General features: G+C 53.6%; 7 protein-coding genes across 7 annotated transcripts; 3 read left to right on the top strand and 4 right to left on the bottom strand.

Moving 5' to 3' along the window:
- Nucleotides 1-520: 520 nt before the first annotated feature.
- Nucleotides 521-1,947, bottom strand: BJX68DRAFT_254579 (major facilitator superfamily domain-containing protein; the record flags this gene model as incomplete). Its single annotated transcript, XM_071042901.1, has 3 exons — nucleotides 521-1,462; nucleotides 1,508-1,758; nucleotides 1,806-1,947. 3 exons carry the CDS (start codon nucleotides 1,945-1,947, stop codon nucleotides 521-523), a joined length of 1,335 nt encoding a protein of 444 aa, XP_070900221.1.
- BJX68DRAFT_62044 (aldo/keto reductase) lies at nucleotides 1,849-3,512 on the bottom strand. Its single transcript, XM_071049503.1, has 2 exons — nucleotides 3,280-3,512; nucleotides 1,849-3,232 (listed from the first exon to the last, which is right to left on the bottom strand). Exons 1-2 carry the CDS (start codon nucleotides 3,291-3,293, stop codon nucleotides 2,227-2,229), a joined length of 1,020 nt encoding a protein of 339 aa, XP_070900220.1. The 5' UTR covers nucleotides 3,294-3,512; the 3' UTR covers nucleotides 1,849-2,226.
- BJX68DRAFT_254577 (putative sulfate/molybdate transporter) lies at nucleotides 3,512-5,426 on the top strand (the record flags this gene model as incomplete). Its single annotated transcript, XM_071042900.1, has 2 exons — nucleotides 3,512-3,535; nucleotides 4,143-5,426. 2 exons carry the CDS (start codon nucleotides 3,512-3,514, stop codon nucleotides 5,424-5,426), a joined length of 1,308 nt encoding a protein of 435 aa, XP_070900219.1.
- A 114-nt stretch (nucleotides 5,427-5,540) lies between these two features.
- Nucleotides 5,541-6,059, bottom strand: BJX68DRAFT_62020 (uncharacterized protein). The gene has a single exon (XM_071049502.1). It carries the CDS (start codon nucleotides 5,967-5,969, stop codon nucleotides 5,655-5,657), a length of 315 nt encoding a protein of 104 aa, XP_070900218.1. The 5' UTR covers nucleotides 5,970-6,059; the 3' UTR covers nucleotides 5,541-5,654.
- Nucleotides 6,060-6,420: 361 nt separating this feature from the next.
- Nucleotides 6,421-7,492, top strand: BJX68DRAFT_235080 (phytanoyl-CoA dioxygenase family protein). Its single transcript, XM_071039831.1, has one exon. The coding sequence runs from the start codon at nucleotides 6,513-6,515 to the stop codon at nucleotides 7,458-7,460; it is 948 nt and encodes a 315-aa protein (XP_070900217.1). The 5' UTR covers nucleotides 6,421-6,512; the 3' UTR covers nucleotides 7,461-7,492.
- BJX68DRAFT_235079 (snoRNA-binding rRNA-processing protein UTP15) lies at nucleotides 7,493-9,306 on the bottom strand. Its single transcript, XM_071039830.1, has one exon. It carries the CDS (start codon nucleotides 9,203-9,205, stop codon nucleotides 7,577-7,579), a length of 1,629 nt encoding a protein of 542 aa, XP_070900216.1. The 5' UTR covers nucleotides 9,206-9,306; the 3' UTR covers nucleotides 7,493-7,576.
- Nucleotides 9,307-11,209: 1,903 nt separating this feature from the next.
- BJX68DRAFT_275042 (uncharacterized protein) lies at nucleotides 11,210-14,150 on the top strand (the record flags this gene model as incomplete). Its single annotated transcript, XM_071047759.1, has 2 exons — nucleotides 11,210-11,418; nucleotides 11,476-14,150. The coding sequence occupies 2 exons, from the start codon at nucleotides 11,210-11,212 to the stop codon at nucleotides 13,916-13,918; spliced, it is 2,652 nt and encodes an 883-aa protein (XP_070900215.1). The 3' UTR covers nucleotides 13,919-14,150.
- Between the last annotated feature and the right edge of the window lie 389 nt (nucleotides 14,151-14,539).

Genomic DNA, 14,539 nt, shown 5'->3' with positions numbered 1-14,539 from the left:
CAAGTGGGAAGGAGCGATCAGTGGCTCGGGTTAGAGTCTTGTTTGCTTTTTGAAGGTCCGACTTACAGTCCTCCTGGAAGCTTTTCAGCAAGATAGAAAATCGCGGAGGAGGTGGAAAGATGGGAGAGAAGTTAGGAAACTGGCGTTGCCGTCGATCTCAATTTGTGCGTGAGGCAAAGCGTCTCTGAAAACAGGTGTCAGTGTACTTCATTCAGACTGTCAAAACAACATCATTCTGTAGTTAAAGCGCTTCTTCGAATGGTAATTATCCATTATATTCAGTATGTACTCGTTAGTGGGTAGATCAATCTCTTCTCTTCTTCGTCTTACCCTCGTCTCCATATCAATCTGCCCTAACCGAAACATGGCCTGTTTTCGAAACATCGCTTCCAACTGCCTCGTGCGTGGTCGAACTATTAGCACTCTCCTCATCGAGCACATTGGGCCCCACGACCAAACTTCGATCCCTCTCACTGCAATCCATTAGCTAAACCCAACCCTCAGGCAAAGGATCAGACACTCACCCATTGGTCCCATACACGTAACGGATAACAAAGGTCATCGCAACCAGCAACGCCGTAATAACCGCAGAATAGACATATCCATGCTCAAACCGCGGCCCCTCAACAGTCGGGTACGTGAACAGCGGAATCCAGCACGTCCACATGGTCGAAATCGCGGTGATCAGCACCAACACGACCGCGCGCTCCTCGATATTATCGCGGTAGATGACATTCACCCACCCGTACAGCACAGACGACACGGCGACAGCCGAGTACTGCACGCTGTAGGCGAACCACTTTGCCCCCTCGGGGACGTTCCATATCGCTAGTATGACAAGACCCGTAAAGTTGAATGCTGACGCGAGTGTTATGGCCCACGCACGCTCGAGGAAGAGGTCCGTGCTGAAGTTAATAAACAGAATAAAGAAGATTCCCAGTGCGGGACTGATGGAATTAAGCTCGTTCATTCGCGCGGCGCTGAATCGGTTTAGGCTCTTGAGCCAGAGGAGGAAGGAGGCGGTGTTTGCGCTCGAGTTGAAAAAGAGGCTGTCCCAGAGGAGGACGAGCCAGAAGCGCTTGGTGAGGAAGATCTTGCGCGCGAGGGCCCAGGAGAAGGGGGCGCTTTTTACTTTGGCGCCTTGTTTTTCGAGGCGAGCGCGTGCGAGGACAAGGTCTTTCTCTGATATCACGAGTCTGTTGGGTTTGTCAATTGTGCCTGGGTAGATAAAGCAGCCGATTATGGCGAGCGGTAGGGTGGCGCATGCGTTGACGATGAAGAGCCAACGCCAGCCTGCGAGGCCGTGGACTCCGTCTAGGGTGTTGAGGGTGGCAGTTTGCATTAGACTGGCTGTTAGCATGCCCAGGGAGAGGCCGACGTAGAAGGCTCCGCCGCGTCGACCGATCTCGTTGCTCTTGTACCAGGATCCAAGGACGAAGTGTACTCCGGGAAAGTATGACGCCTATCAGGTCAGTCTCATTGACTGACAGGCGGAAGAGTAATATACCTCAAAGATCGAAACCATGAACCTATATGCCATGATCTCTGAATAGCTTGTGGCTCTGTACTGCAGCAGAGTGAAGATACCCCACATAAGGTCCAGGGCAGGAACAAGATAGTGCATCGGCACTCGAGGAAAGAGGTACGTAAACGGTAGTAGAGCGACGACATTGCCAACGGTGAATATAGTCTGGAAATGCACCAGTTCGTTTCCATGGAAGCCAAGTTCATCTGCCATTCCTGATACGTAGGCATTATCTATACAGGTTAGATGCTGGTGCGGGCATTTTATCGTGGGTACTTACTGATATTTCCCTGGTCGATATACTTGACCCAGTATACTGTAAAGGCGTAAGGAACGATCAGCAGGTCCAGTTTTCTGATCAACTTTCTTTCCTCAGGCGTGTCTTCTGGCGAATACCAGTCGTACCACTTTCGTGTCGCCATCTCGAATACACGAGTTTGACACTCTGACTGACCCAAAAAATACCATTTCCTTCTCCCCGAATAGTTGGGGTTTCTGTAGCTATATGTGAAGGATCTATGTCGCCATCCTGGCGTTGATAGCACCACATCTACTCCAACTAATGATGCCATCGAAGGCTTGATTGCGACAGAGAACAAGCTCTGCTGCCACGAGTGATTTGACAATCAAGCATGCAAGATAAGAATCTTACAGCCTTGGTGTCCGCAGCTTGCATCAACCTCCGATGTCGGTAGGAATCCTCAATATGAAACCTCTTTTGGCTGATATGGCTCTTCCAAGTATGCAATCTCCTTCTCTGTCAACTGAAAGCTGACAGCTTCAACCGCCTGGTCTATTCTTTCGCGACTTCCGAGTCCTGCTATCGGGAATACCCCTTTGCTCAAGTTCCAAGCCAGAGCCACTGTAGCCATAGGAACTCCTCTCTTCGTCGCAATCTCGTCAACGCGGCCGACAATCTCTTCATCAGCTGCGTTCGCTTTCTGACCACGGACAAGATTCTTCAATAGTCTATCGGTCTGTTCTCTTTTTGACGTCCGATCATCCCACTTGTGAGCCAGTACGCCGCGAGCCAGCGGGCTCCAAGGCAGGACACCGACGCCAAGATCCCGACATAGCGGATTCATCTCTCGCTCTTCCTCCCGATAGAGAAGATTGTAGTAGTTTTGCATCGAGATGAACTTGTGCCATCCGTGTTTATCTGCAATGTACTGCAGCTTCTGAAATTCCCACGCGGCCATGGAGCTCGCTCCCAGGTATCGAACCTGGCCACTGTTCACGACGTCATTGAGTGCTCGCATAATCTCCTCTGGGCATACGTCTCGATCTAGTCGGTGGATTTGAAGTACATCGATATAAGTGCCGAGCCGGCGTACGCTTTCTGCGACTGCGTCAAGAATATGTTTGCGTGATAGTCCAACACGGTTGACAAGATGTTGCTTCTTCTTGTCCATCATTTCGCGGATCGGTGGCTGATTGACGGGGTCAATCGCGTAGTATATCTTGGTCAAAATGACGACCTGCTCTCGAGGGATGTTGTACTTCTTTAGTGCTTTGCCGACTATTTCCTCCGAGCGGCCGTTGGAGTATGCGTCTGCAGTGTCCCATGTGTTGATTCCCTTGTTGAACGCATACTCCAGGAGAGGAAGCGCCTCTTCTTCTTCCAGAACCCAATCTTGCCATTTCGATGAACCATAACCTGCGGTTCCGAGGATTATCTTTGAGACGTACAGTCCGGAGGTTCCTACTCTACCCTTCTTAGCAATCGATCACAGCTAACATGTGTCAAAGCTTACCTGGCGTACTCCATGCTGATTTTTAAGAAGAAAGTGATGTCGTTTAATCAATCCAGGACGAACACAAGAAGCGAACTTATACTCGCAGCTCGGGCTATTCGTCGCGGGGTTCGGGGCAATCCCCGGAGGCCACCCGGACTTTTTAGCCTGCCATCAGGCCCATTATCCTTCTGTGGGAATTGATTCCTTTGTGAGCACCTCGCAAGAAGGTGGTTATCGCATTTGGCCTATCATGATCTGGTCCTCCTGTGTAGCCGTGAGATGGGATGGGCGGCAACGCAACATCGACTCGCCGTGTTAGCAACTGCTCAGCAACTCCCAGACTTTGATTCAAATACAACCCGTGGTGACTCCCGTGCAACATAGTAGGGTCATTGTACTCTCGCTGTGCTTAACACGGTCGTGTCACCGGTTCGCCGGACTTGCCGCGCTGAGGTCATCTTCAGTCATGCTTATTTGACGTCAGCTCGGGTCTCTCTGCGAGCAAAACTCGACTGTTTCCTGAGCTTCCATACCCTCGACATGGTAAAATTAAGTACATGAACTTGAAGAGAGTGTGTGTGCCAGTGTTTTGGTGTTTCCGCGGGGTTTACGTCATGTGCCTGGGTTGATCAGATATGCCCGTTTTAGCTTAGCGTTGGTCCGGATCCTTGAGGCAGCCACTATAAAGCAGTGTCTCACCCCGCTTGAATTCATCTTACGACAACGGTTTGAGGGAGCTCTGCTGTCCAACAATTACCCAGACGGCCCGATCGACTGTATATAAAGCCGTATGATCTTTCTTCCTGTTCCGTGCACTGCGGCTAACAGAACGGCTAACAGAACAGATGACCCTTCGATCGCGACTCCGGTCCATCACCGAGTACAACATCTCGACCTTCCGCCGCCACTATGTCTCTGAAATCGCCGGCTCACTCGGCGACCTGGGGACATTTCTCCCCATTGCCCTCGCTCTAGCCGCCAATGGCACAGTCTCACTCGCCAGCACGCTCATCTTCTCCGGCATCTTCAACATCATAACCGGCGCGGTCTTCGGCATCCCACTGCCAGTGCAGCCCATGAAAGCCATTGCAGCCGTTGCTATCACACGCTCCTTCCCCCCAGGGTCAATCGCTGCAGCCGGTCTCTTCGTCGCTGCGGTTCTCTTCCTCGGAAGTATCACAGGTCTCCTGCAATGGTTCACCCGCGTCATCCCGATCCCCGTAGTCAAGGGCATCCAAGTCGGCGCTGGCCTCTCGCTCGTCATGGCCGCCTGTACAACCCTGCATGACCTAGGCTGGATTCAACCCTCCTGGGCCGACAACCGCATCTGGGCGATCGCCGTCTTCATCGCACTCCTCCTCACAAACAGCACAATCAAGCGCCTCCCCTACGCACTCATCGTCTTCATCATCGGCCTCGTCCTTGCAATCATCCGCAGCGCATTCGCCTCGCACCTTCCCTCTTTCCACATCTGGCATCCGCCCCTCGTCATCCCGCACGGCTCGCAGTGGTCCAAGGGTGCCATCGACGCAGGCCTCGGCCAGCTCCCGCTAACGACTCTCAACTCCGTCGTCGCAGTCGTGCATCTAGCAGCCGATCTCCTCCCGTCCGTTCCAACACCAACCGTAACAGCCATTGGCCTGAGCGTGTCACTCATGAACTTCGTCGGCGTCTGGTTCGGCGCCATGCCCGTCTGCCACGGGTCTGGTGGTCTCGCGGCGCAATACCGCTTTGGTGCGCGCTCCGGCGCATCGGTTATCTTCCTTGGTGTTGTTAAGCTCCTCCTGGGTCTGGTCTTCGGTGAGAGCCTTGTTGATCTCCTGCACCGGTTCCCAAAAGCCCTTCTCGCGGTGATGGTTATTGCCGCGGGTCTGGAGCTCGTGCGTGTGGGCGAGAGCCTGAATACATCGGGCGCAAGGGATCTCGCGCGGCACGCGGAGGATGCAGATGCGGGCGCGGAGACTGAATCGAGGATTCATATTGGGGAGGAGGAGCGTACACGTAGGTGGATGGTTATGATGGTTACGGTGGGGTTGCTGGTTGGGTTTAAGAATGATGCCGTGGGTTTTATTGGAGGGATGCTGTGTCACTGGGCGTACGAGTTGCCAGGGTACGTTGAGCGGGGGAAGAGGAGGTGGGGTGAGGGGAGGGTTCGGCTGCCTTGATAGACAGAGTAGAGGGCTTGGGACGGTTTCCGTGGACATACCCATGATGGTAGAGTGCACTGCACTTCTAGTGTGCTTGGACATGCCTCATGATATTCATGACATAACGACACGATAGAAACGATTATAATGCACCCAATATCACCAAGCAAATCGATTTGATACAATTCATCAAATCATACAATCATCATCACCTCTCTCTCCTCACCATTTCATCTTCGAAAAATCCTAGACAATCTCATACTCCTCATCCTCAACATCCTCAATCCTCCTCATCCCCTCCCCCTCCCTCTTCGCATCCGGCAGCGCCGCCAACTCGCGCCCATCGCGATCATACCGATGCTCCTCGACGATAACGGGCTGCCCCAGATCCTGTCTGATCGTGCGCACGGTAGTTGTTCCGTCGCGGTCCGTGTGCGAGTCCTTGACGTAGCGGTGGCCAGACTGCGAGGTGTGGGTTCTTGTGCCGTCGGAGGTTGTGGCCGAGGCGTTTGTGGAGGTTGAGGTGAAGAAGGAGGATGTTGTGGAGATGTTGAAAGGCATTGTTGTTGTTTGGAGGTTGGGTTGGTTGTTTTGGTTGGGTTGGTTGAGCTCAGTGGAATGGTATGGTATTATAATCGGGTATTATAGTATAAGTCTTGATAATGGAGTAAATAGACATGATGGAGGGCGAGTGGTGGATTTATAGGACGACCATGAAGAGCATGTGGCGAGGACTGATGTCATGGCTGGGTTCCTGTCCTGTTGCTGTTGCGGGGTCGTTTTATCATCAGTCCAGGTGATAATATTAGCCTTCCGAGTATTACACAGTGCAGATAATGATGAAAAGACCAGCTAAAGGTGGAAACAGTTTATGATGGACTCTGTCTAGAACATACTCCCAGCTCTGGGTGGCGCTAGCCCAAATGGGGTATGTAGCTTGAAGCTATCCAAACCCCGCAGATAAGCGCAAATTCTCCGGGCTTCCCCCACTAACCCTCCTCTCTTGTCTCAAAGTCAGGCCACACAGCGCAAGACCACTTCACACACCCCTCCTCCCGTCAAGCAATCCCACTCAACGCACTCAATCGATGAACCCCCATCAAAATGGCTGGCCTTAGTGATTCTCAACTCCAATTCTTCAACGAAAACGGCTACCTCGTGATCCCCGACTACCTGACCCCGGAGCAGATTTCATCGCTCATATCCGAAACAAACTCCCTCCTCTCCTCCTTCGACCTCTCCACCCACCCACTAACCCAATTCACAACGGGCGACGACGCTCAAAACCCCGAAAAGCCACACGTCGGCGACGACTACTTCCTAACCTCGGGCGACAAAGTGCGCTTCTTCTTCGAGCCCGACGCCATCACCACCGACCCCAGCAGTGGGAAAGCAACCCTCGCCCGGTCGAAAGAAACAGCCGTGAATAAGATCGGACATGCACTGCATGCTCTGTCTGAACCCTTTGAGGCCGTGACGCTCTCTGAGCGGAATGCGGGGATTGCGCGGAGTCTTGGGTTTAGGGACCCTCGTGTCTTGCAGAGCATGGTTATCCTTAAACAGCCGGGGATCGGGGGTGCGGTGCCGCCACATCGAGACTCGGAATTTCTGTATACGGATGCGCCGAGTGCGGTTGGGTGGTGGGTTGCGTTGCAGGATGCTGGTGTGGGCAATGCGACGTTGGGGATGTATAAGGGGTCGCATCGGAAGAGGAGTGGGGGGATTAGTCGGCGGTTTGTGAGGAGGGTTAATAAGGATGGAGAAGCTTGTGGGACGGAGTTTGTTGCGAATGAGGGAGCAAAGTTTCCTGTTGGCTTGGAGGTTGAGGAGGATGATAGGGAAGGGGAGGTGGAGGTTTTGGATGTCAAGGCTGGTTCGCTGGTTCTGATTCATGGGAATGTGTTGCATAAGAGTCAGAAGAATACGGGGGATAAGAGTCGGTTCGCCTATACGTTCCATGTTATTGAGGGGGCGGAGGGGTGGGAGTATGATGAGCGGAACTGGTTGCAGCCGCCGGAGAGCGGAGAGGGGTTTTCCAAGCTATACAAGTAAAGAAGGCATGAATGTGAATTCTGATACTGTCATTGCATTATATCAAGCAAGTGCGCTGTACAATCCGTGCGTTGCTTTTCCTTCCCAACCGTAACTCCAGTCCGTAAATGATATGTCTATGCGCGCAGCATGTCTAACATCCCCCTCGTCTCAAATGCTTGATGCGCGAAGTCCACTTCGTCGCGCACACGCCAGTGCAGTCGCTCCACCATCTTGTCAATCTGCTCGGATTGTCCCAGGTTTCCTGAGTAGATGTCCAACACGTTCATCGCAACCTCCACGCTCAGTCCTACCAATCGTGGCTCCGTGATGTGCTTGTAAACCCACTGCAGCACAGGCTGGAGCGTCACCTCGTCTCTCCCTTGTAAGGCCGCACGAAGCGCCGAGCGATGTCGCAGTTCCGCGAATAGTGTGAGCTGCGCAATTTTGTCTGGCTTGCCAAGGACCTGGTCAAGAGCAGCGGCGTAGCGACCTTTCCGGAGGTCAAGTTCCCAGCCCTTCTCTTTCTTGCGCTTCCTGGCCTCGTTGCCATCAATGACAATGTCCACGCCCTCGCCGACAAAGTCGAGTCCGCGCCACCGACGCTCCCAGGCAGTACCCTGACGCTTCTTCTTTAACTTGGCCATCTTCTTGTCGTGTTCTTCAATCTTGCCTTCTATCAAGGCCTCCATCTCCTTCTTGCGCTCGCGCTCGCGTGCCTTTTGCTCGCCGGAGAGGCGGGTCTTGATAGATAGTAAACCAGACTGCATACCAACAGCGATGTGCTTGTCCTCCCGCGCAGCTCCAGATGTGATAGCGCAAAGCGATAGAATAGGCGACTGGTATTTGAAGCCAGCGACAACGTTCCATCCAGTCGTTTCGTGGATCTTCAAGTGGCCATCGAGAGCACCACTGAGCAAGCGCTGGCCATCCTCTGCTAAAGACAGCGACGTAACCGTCTTCTGGTAGCTCTGAATCAAGTGCAGCGGCTTTCCGGCCACGATATCCAATACAGCAATCTTGTTATCCGCGGCCGCAAGCACCGTGGTTCCCGTCGGCATGGGAAGAACGTCTTCGATCGCGGCGCCCATCTTGAACGTCATGGCTGATCGTCCCTCGACACGAGGATCCCATAAGCGGACCGTCCTGTCGTAACTACCGGAAACCATCGACCCCGAGGAGGCAAGCGAGCCGGGCATGAAGGCGGCAGTGCGCACATAGTCGGAGTGACCAACAAACGTCTTGATACTGTTCTCACTAGGGAGGTCCCACAACCTCACAGTCCGGTCGTCGCTCGCAGACATAACGCACGTCGGGTCACCGGGCGAAAACTTGGTCACCCAAACGGGTTGCTTGTGATCCTTCCACGTCTTCAAGATGGCTCGCGAGCCCACGTCAAACACCTGTACCGTACCGGTATCGTCACCGGCGACGACAATCCTGCCATCCGGGCGGACATCTGTTCCTCGGACCGTGTCATCGAACCGTGTGATTGATCGGAGGAGTTTTCTCGTGCGAATGGAGTAGATCTGGACGCGGGCGCCGGTCGTGACTGTGAAGATGTCGGGAGGCTGTGTGAGGGAGGGAAAGGCGGAGGCGGAGGAAGGCGCTGAGGGTTGCGTGATGAGATTGACTGGGCCATTTGCAGGCGAGGGGATGAGGAGAGGGTTCTTGAATGTCTTCCAGTGGAGCTGCTCGGGGCTCAGTGGTGATGCGGGCAGCGCAGGCAGCTTGACCTGCGCTGGGGGCAGGACTGGGGCTGCCATGCTGTATAAAGTCGCAAGTCGCCTGGCGATAGAATTGAGCAGTGAGGCCGCGATTACTCGGGCGTGCTGGCGTTGACTTTGTCGGTGAAGCTGGTGAGAGGTCGAATCTCGAATTCCAGCGGATTTTTTTCGATATCTGCAATCAGTACGCTAGGCCATAATAGGTTAGCGCCTTCCAGAGCTGTTCACCTCAACAATATTCTATACACAAAAAATGGCACATGACTCGAATAAATCTCCATTGATAAGTTGTCAAGGCTGTCTCTAAGACAGTACTTGGCCTGGTATAGGTAGGTGGTAGGAGATGGCGCAGTCTTGATGCCATGAGGCAGACGGGGCAATCGTGATATATTTTCCTCCACTCCTCCCAGGCAAGCCAAGAACTTGTAGATTCGAACAAACTCAATCTCTTTATCAAACCTTCCTAGATCTATCAGTAAACAAACTACTAGCAATATACGCCGGAATCCAAGTCTCATCTTCATGACAATAGAAGGAGATTACAAACGTGTGGTCCAGACCAGCTTCCAGGGATCGTGTTTGCTTAAAACGCCAGCAGCTCGTATTTTCAGCACAAACAACCCAACTTTAACTGACCGAGATTGTATCTCTGACATTCAAGGCAAGTTTCTGCTATACTCAAGCAGTAGCCCAATAGGTTGACACGCTCTGCGTAACAGCCTCACTTGATGTTCCTTGATTCTTCAGACATATTCTCCACAGTAGGCATCATTACGCCTCGTCTTCGCAGTGGATTTGGCAGCACCATCGGATTGTAGTAGCTACCTGACTACACTTCTCCTGAAACTGTTAGATGTCCCAGGATCTCAGAAGCTAAGATCATGCAGTCGGCTGAATCGAGTTTTCTTAGCGTGCAGTAGTCCTGCAGCTGTCAGCTGTATCAGTGATTGAAATGATAGGGTCTCATACAGCAGACCTCTCGATGTACGTTCACATATCTCACATGGACGGACTATACTCGGAGCCGAAGCAACTGCAGAGTATAAAAGCTTGCCTAAAGCCAGCGATCATCGCTTTATTGCCCTGTTCAGCTTCGTGTCCAGAGAATGGCTCCATAGGCTGGTGGATTCTGCTCAACCGTTGGGCATCAGGATGTATCCTGGCGAGGATCTCGCTACACCAGAAAGCAAAATCTCAATCTCGACTATCTGAGCTGCCGTCATCTAGCTCCACTCCTCACTGACAGCAACAGTCCAGAATCTCATGCATGACGAAAATCGACAGGGCTTAGTCTGCCGAGGCTCTAGCGCACAGGCTGGTCAGTGAGATCATCAGGCGGCCATATTCCTTGATTCGGGCGCACCTATTTTTACGCAGGCAACAGAATTGCAGTAACTAATTCGATATCAGACTCAGTTTTCTTTGATGATATGAGCTGCCCAGACTCAGACAAAACTCGTAGGTATAAGCCCAATCAATGGTGCTGCCGATGTTGTGCAGCCAAACTTTATGCCTGTAATTTTGGCGTAACAGGCCGTATTGGCAGTGGGCCCGAGCTGGCCATCCTGGCAGGATCGAGTCAATGCAGGAACGAGCGATCGGCCAATGGTGGCAGCTGAACGCTCCACAACCAGCCACCCCCCAGCCTCCCAAATCCTGGCCTGGGCCAATGACGGGGGTTGTCTCGATAAGCCAAAGGCTGCTTGTTTTCCCCTCATCCGCCTGGATCTCCCACCCTCTCACTTTCTTCTGCGTTTGCTCGTCCCTCTCTCCTGCTCCTCTCCAAATCTCCTCTCGACTTGCTGTCGCGTTGTACAATTTCTTTTCTTGCCCTCCTTGGGTCCTTTCTCCTTCTGTGCTGGCTGTGGTGTCGTGTTGTTACTGGTGTCTTTGGTTAATTCACTCCTTGCCTCGATACCCGCCTTGCATCCTCGCTCCGGCCGCTCCTTATACCCCTTGACCCTGTTGACAGATGTGCTAGCCGTCTTCTGAGTCTTTTCTCTTCTCTCCTTAACCCTCACCATGGCTGCGAAACCGTCTCGAATGAACGGCCTGAACCATGCCGCCGGCATCTTCGCCGACATGTCCGTCGACGGACCAGCAATTGGCACGCTGGTGGCCATTGTCGACCGTGCAAAGAACCTGCCCAACCGAAAAACCATGGGCAAGCAGAACCCTTACTGTGCTGCGCGTCTAGGCAAGGAAGCCAAGAAAACAGACACCGACTTGCGTGGAGGCCAAACACCCAAATGGTAAGCTCCCGAGTGGTGCAAACGAACAAAAGACGCGTCCCGGCTAATCTTGCCCAGGGACCAGGAACTCCGCTTCACCGTGCACGAATCCCCCGACTACTTCCGACTCAAGCTCTCCGTTTTCAACGACGATAAACGCACAGACCTTATCGGCGAGACTTGGATTGATTTGAAGGATCTTATCATCGCCGGAGGTAGCCAGAGCGACCAATGGCATCCGTTACAATTTCGTGGCAAGTATGCCGGCGAGATCCGCCTCGAGATGACTTACTACGACACCAGACCCGAGGACGAGGCCGTAATCGAACGCAGAACACAAGGAGTTGACCGACCGGCGGTCAAACCTAGTAGCAGCACTCCCGCCGCGCCTGTCAGCACACCGTCATCATCGTCGTCACTTTCCGGACCTCGTCAGCCGAGAGAGGTCAAACGTCGCCCGCTACCCACCGACCCTACCGGCTTCGCCGCGCCGCGCCCTGCTCCAGAGAAAACCCACTCCGCCCCGGCGCCTTTGCCCGTCTCAGCCCCTTCGTCTCGACCGGCCCAATATGACAGTGTTCCTACACCCCCATCTAGCTCCGGCATGGACTATTCCCACCAACCTCGGCATACGGCGCCTCCAGACGCCAATTATGATATGCCTCATGGCCTGCCTTCCCCGGCGGCGCGCCCGAGGACGTACGAAACACCGGACGATTTCCAACGGGACTGGAATGCTCCCGCACCGGCTGTGGCTCATCATGCGCCGCCTACTGGACCGCCGAAGCGTCATCCACAAGCCTATCCCCAGGACCAGCACTATCCGTCATACAGAGAAAGAGCGGAACCCCAGGATTACCACAGGCCGCGCTCTGGTTACGACAATGCCCCTCCTGCTGATTACCGATCCGTGAGACAAGACTTACCACCCGCAGGCCGACAGGATCCTTACCACGAACCGGAGCTGCGCGAACCTGTTTATGAGGCCCCGCGCCCTAGCAGCCATCATTACAACCAGCCCTATGTTGCACAGGACCAGTACTCATACGGCCCGGAAGAGCCCCAAGCTCTTCGCTACCATCATGCTGCAGGAAGCATGTCCGGACGTCGGCGGGTCGAATATCCACCGGAAGAGGTTGAGCAAGACCGCCATTATCGTGGCCACAGTAACTCCCTCCCGATCCGAGGACGCAGCCCTGCTCGCAGCCCCGGACGCCAGTCCGGCCGTGACTATCATGCGGAATACGCAGCAATGCAGCCGCGAGTGGAAGATGAGGATGAGGAAGGACCACCACCTCCACCGCCCGTGCATCGGTCAGGATTGGTTCAAACTAGCCAGCAGTTAGTACCGTCACCAGCTCCTTCGTACCAAGCTTACTCCCCAGAGTACGGCCCGCGAGCGACCCAAGATTTGAATCTCCCCCAGCCTACCCATTTGACCCTCGAGGAGGAGAGGTTTCTCCAAGACCTTCCTCCGGTCACGGACGGCCCAGCCATGCCGCCCAGTCTGGTCGCTGGGCTTGACCCAGTGATTGCAGAGGCGGAATCGGACCGTGTTATCCACGAGGTTCAGGCTCGCCGGCGTAGTGGAATCTTTGAGGACGAGTTTCCGGCTGCTCGCAGTCGCGATCCGTCTCCTTTGCCATATCCCGCGAACAACCCACCCGAGGAACACCGTCGGTCTCTGGTCCTTCGCAAGTCTATCAATGGAGATAGCCCGAGCCATAGCCCGAGCCAGCAGATGGTGCTCCGGAAATCTGTGAGCCCTCGCCCGCCACCATCACGAGGCCGCGCAAGAGCAAACTCGCACATTCCGTCCCAAACGCCTTTCTCGCCGGACTCGTTCGACGCGTACAACCCGCATGCTGCTCGATCTGCCGTGTCCCGAGACCCGGCACCGGCGTACGATACGCCAGCAGAAGCAATGGTGATTGCAAGGAGAAATGAAGCCGCGGCAGCCCGGCCTGACGGTCCTATTATCGGTGATGACGGGCGTGAGATCGACCCTTCGGATCACCTTCCCACCGATACATGGGCACCAGAACCAGACCGCAAGCCACGCAAGCCAGGCGTGATCGTCCGCTTCAAAAACGCGCCTCCCAGGGCGGCCCCTCGAACTAGCCCTGCGCCGCCACCAAAGGAGTACGCTCCGCGTCCTACGTCTTCTTACATGAGCGATACACGCCCGACATCCTCTTACATGAATGATACACGAGGCGACTATAATCGTGGTCGCCAAGGATATGGAGGAAACAGCCCGGGACACGGCCGAACATATAGCACGCCCTCTCCGCAGCCGCAGCCGCGTAGGAACTCAGTCTCGCCTTCTCCATCGCCAATGTACGCGCCGGCTAATATTGGCCCACCGATTCCGGCCAAGGTGCCTATCAGTGCGCCGGTCGGGTACGCGCAGGACCCGCTGAGTCGAGAACTCAACTCGATCGACATTGGTTCGGTAGGATTTAGCTCTAACCGTGCGATGCGCAAGTACGTCCCGAAGACGATCGGGTATGCGATGTAGAGCACACCACCACCCTCTAGATACCAAATTGATACCACACAACATAAAAGGAACGGAGCAAATTGGCAAAGAACACGGAGTGCATGGATATGGATGGACATGGGTAAAATGACAATGAGAAATGGAAATGGTCACGGAACGAAAACCTGCATTTTTTGGCGTTATGGTACTTTTTTTTTTCTTCTCTCTTTGCAGTTTTTCTGGTTTTTCTTTTGACTCTATCTCTTCTTATACTCCGGACTTTGAACGTACACTTGCACTTGCACTTGACCTTGAATTTATACCTTCAGCTTTAGCTTCAACACCTTTTGCATTCCTCCACCCCCTTTGTTGTACTATACGAGAACCATTTATCTACGACAATGACTTGTTTTGTAGATCTGAGTATAAATATCATGTTCTTACGACTGAGGCCTTGTCATCTTCCATCTTCTCTTCTCTTATTCTGGGTCGGACTCTTGTTGCTCTTGCCATATCTGAGTCTACTCTTCTCATTCATCAGTCAACTCTCATCTGGATAGATCGATCCTATCAACTCTACTCTTCCATCACATACATCGATCCACAGTCTATCTAACCATTCGCCATAGAGCAAGAACAGAGCAAACATCCAGCTCACCA

Source organism: Aspergillus pseudodeflectus, assembly GCF_044049435.1.
Source record: "Aspergillus pseudodeflectus strain CBS 756.74 chromosome Unknown BJX68scaffold_16, whole genome shotgun sequence".
Lineage (NCBI taxonomy): Eukaryota > Fungi > Ascomycota > Eurotiomycetes > Eurotiales > Aspergillaceae > Aspergillus > Aspergillus pseudodeflectus.
The sequence above is the reverse complement of the archived record's forward strand: the minus strand, read 5'-3'. Positions and strand labels throughout refer to the sequence as shown.

What these genes read in the sequence shown, in the direction of transcription:
- BJX68DRAFT_62020 (XM_071049502.1), bottom strand. Translation starts at nt 5,969, where the DNA reads ATGCCTTTCAACATCTCCACAACATCCTCCTTCTTCACCTCAACCTCC.
- BJX68DRAFT_235080 (XM_071039831.1), top strand. Translation starts at nt 6,513, where the DNA reads ATGGCTGGCCTTAGTGATTCTCAACTCCAATTCTTCAACGAAAACGGC.
- BJX68DRAFT_235079 (XM_071039830.1), bottom strand. Translation starts at nt 9,205, where the DNA reads ATGGCAGCCCCAGTCCTGCCCCCAGCGCAGGTCAAGCTGCCTGCGCTG.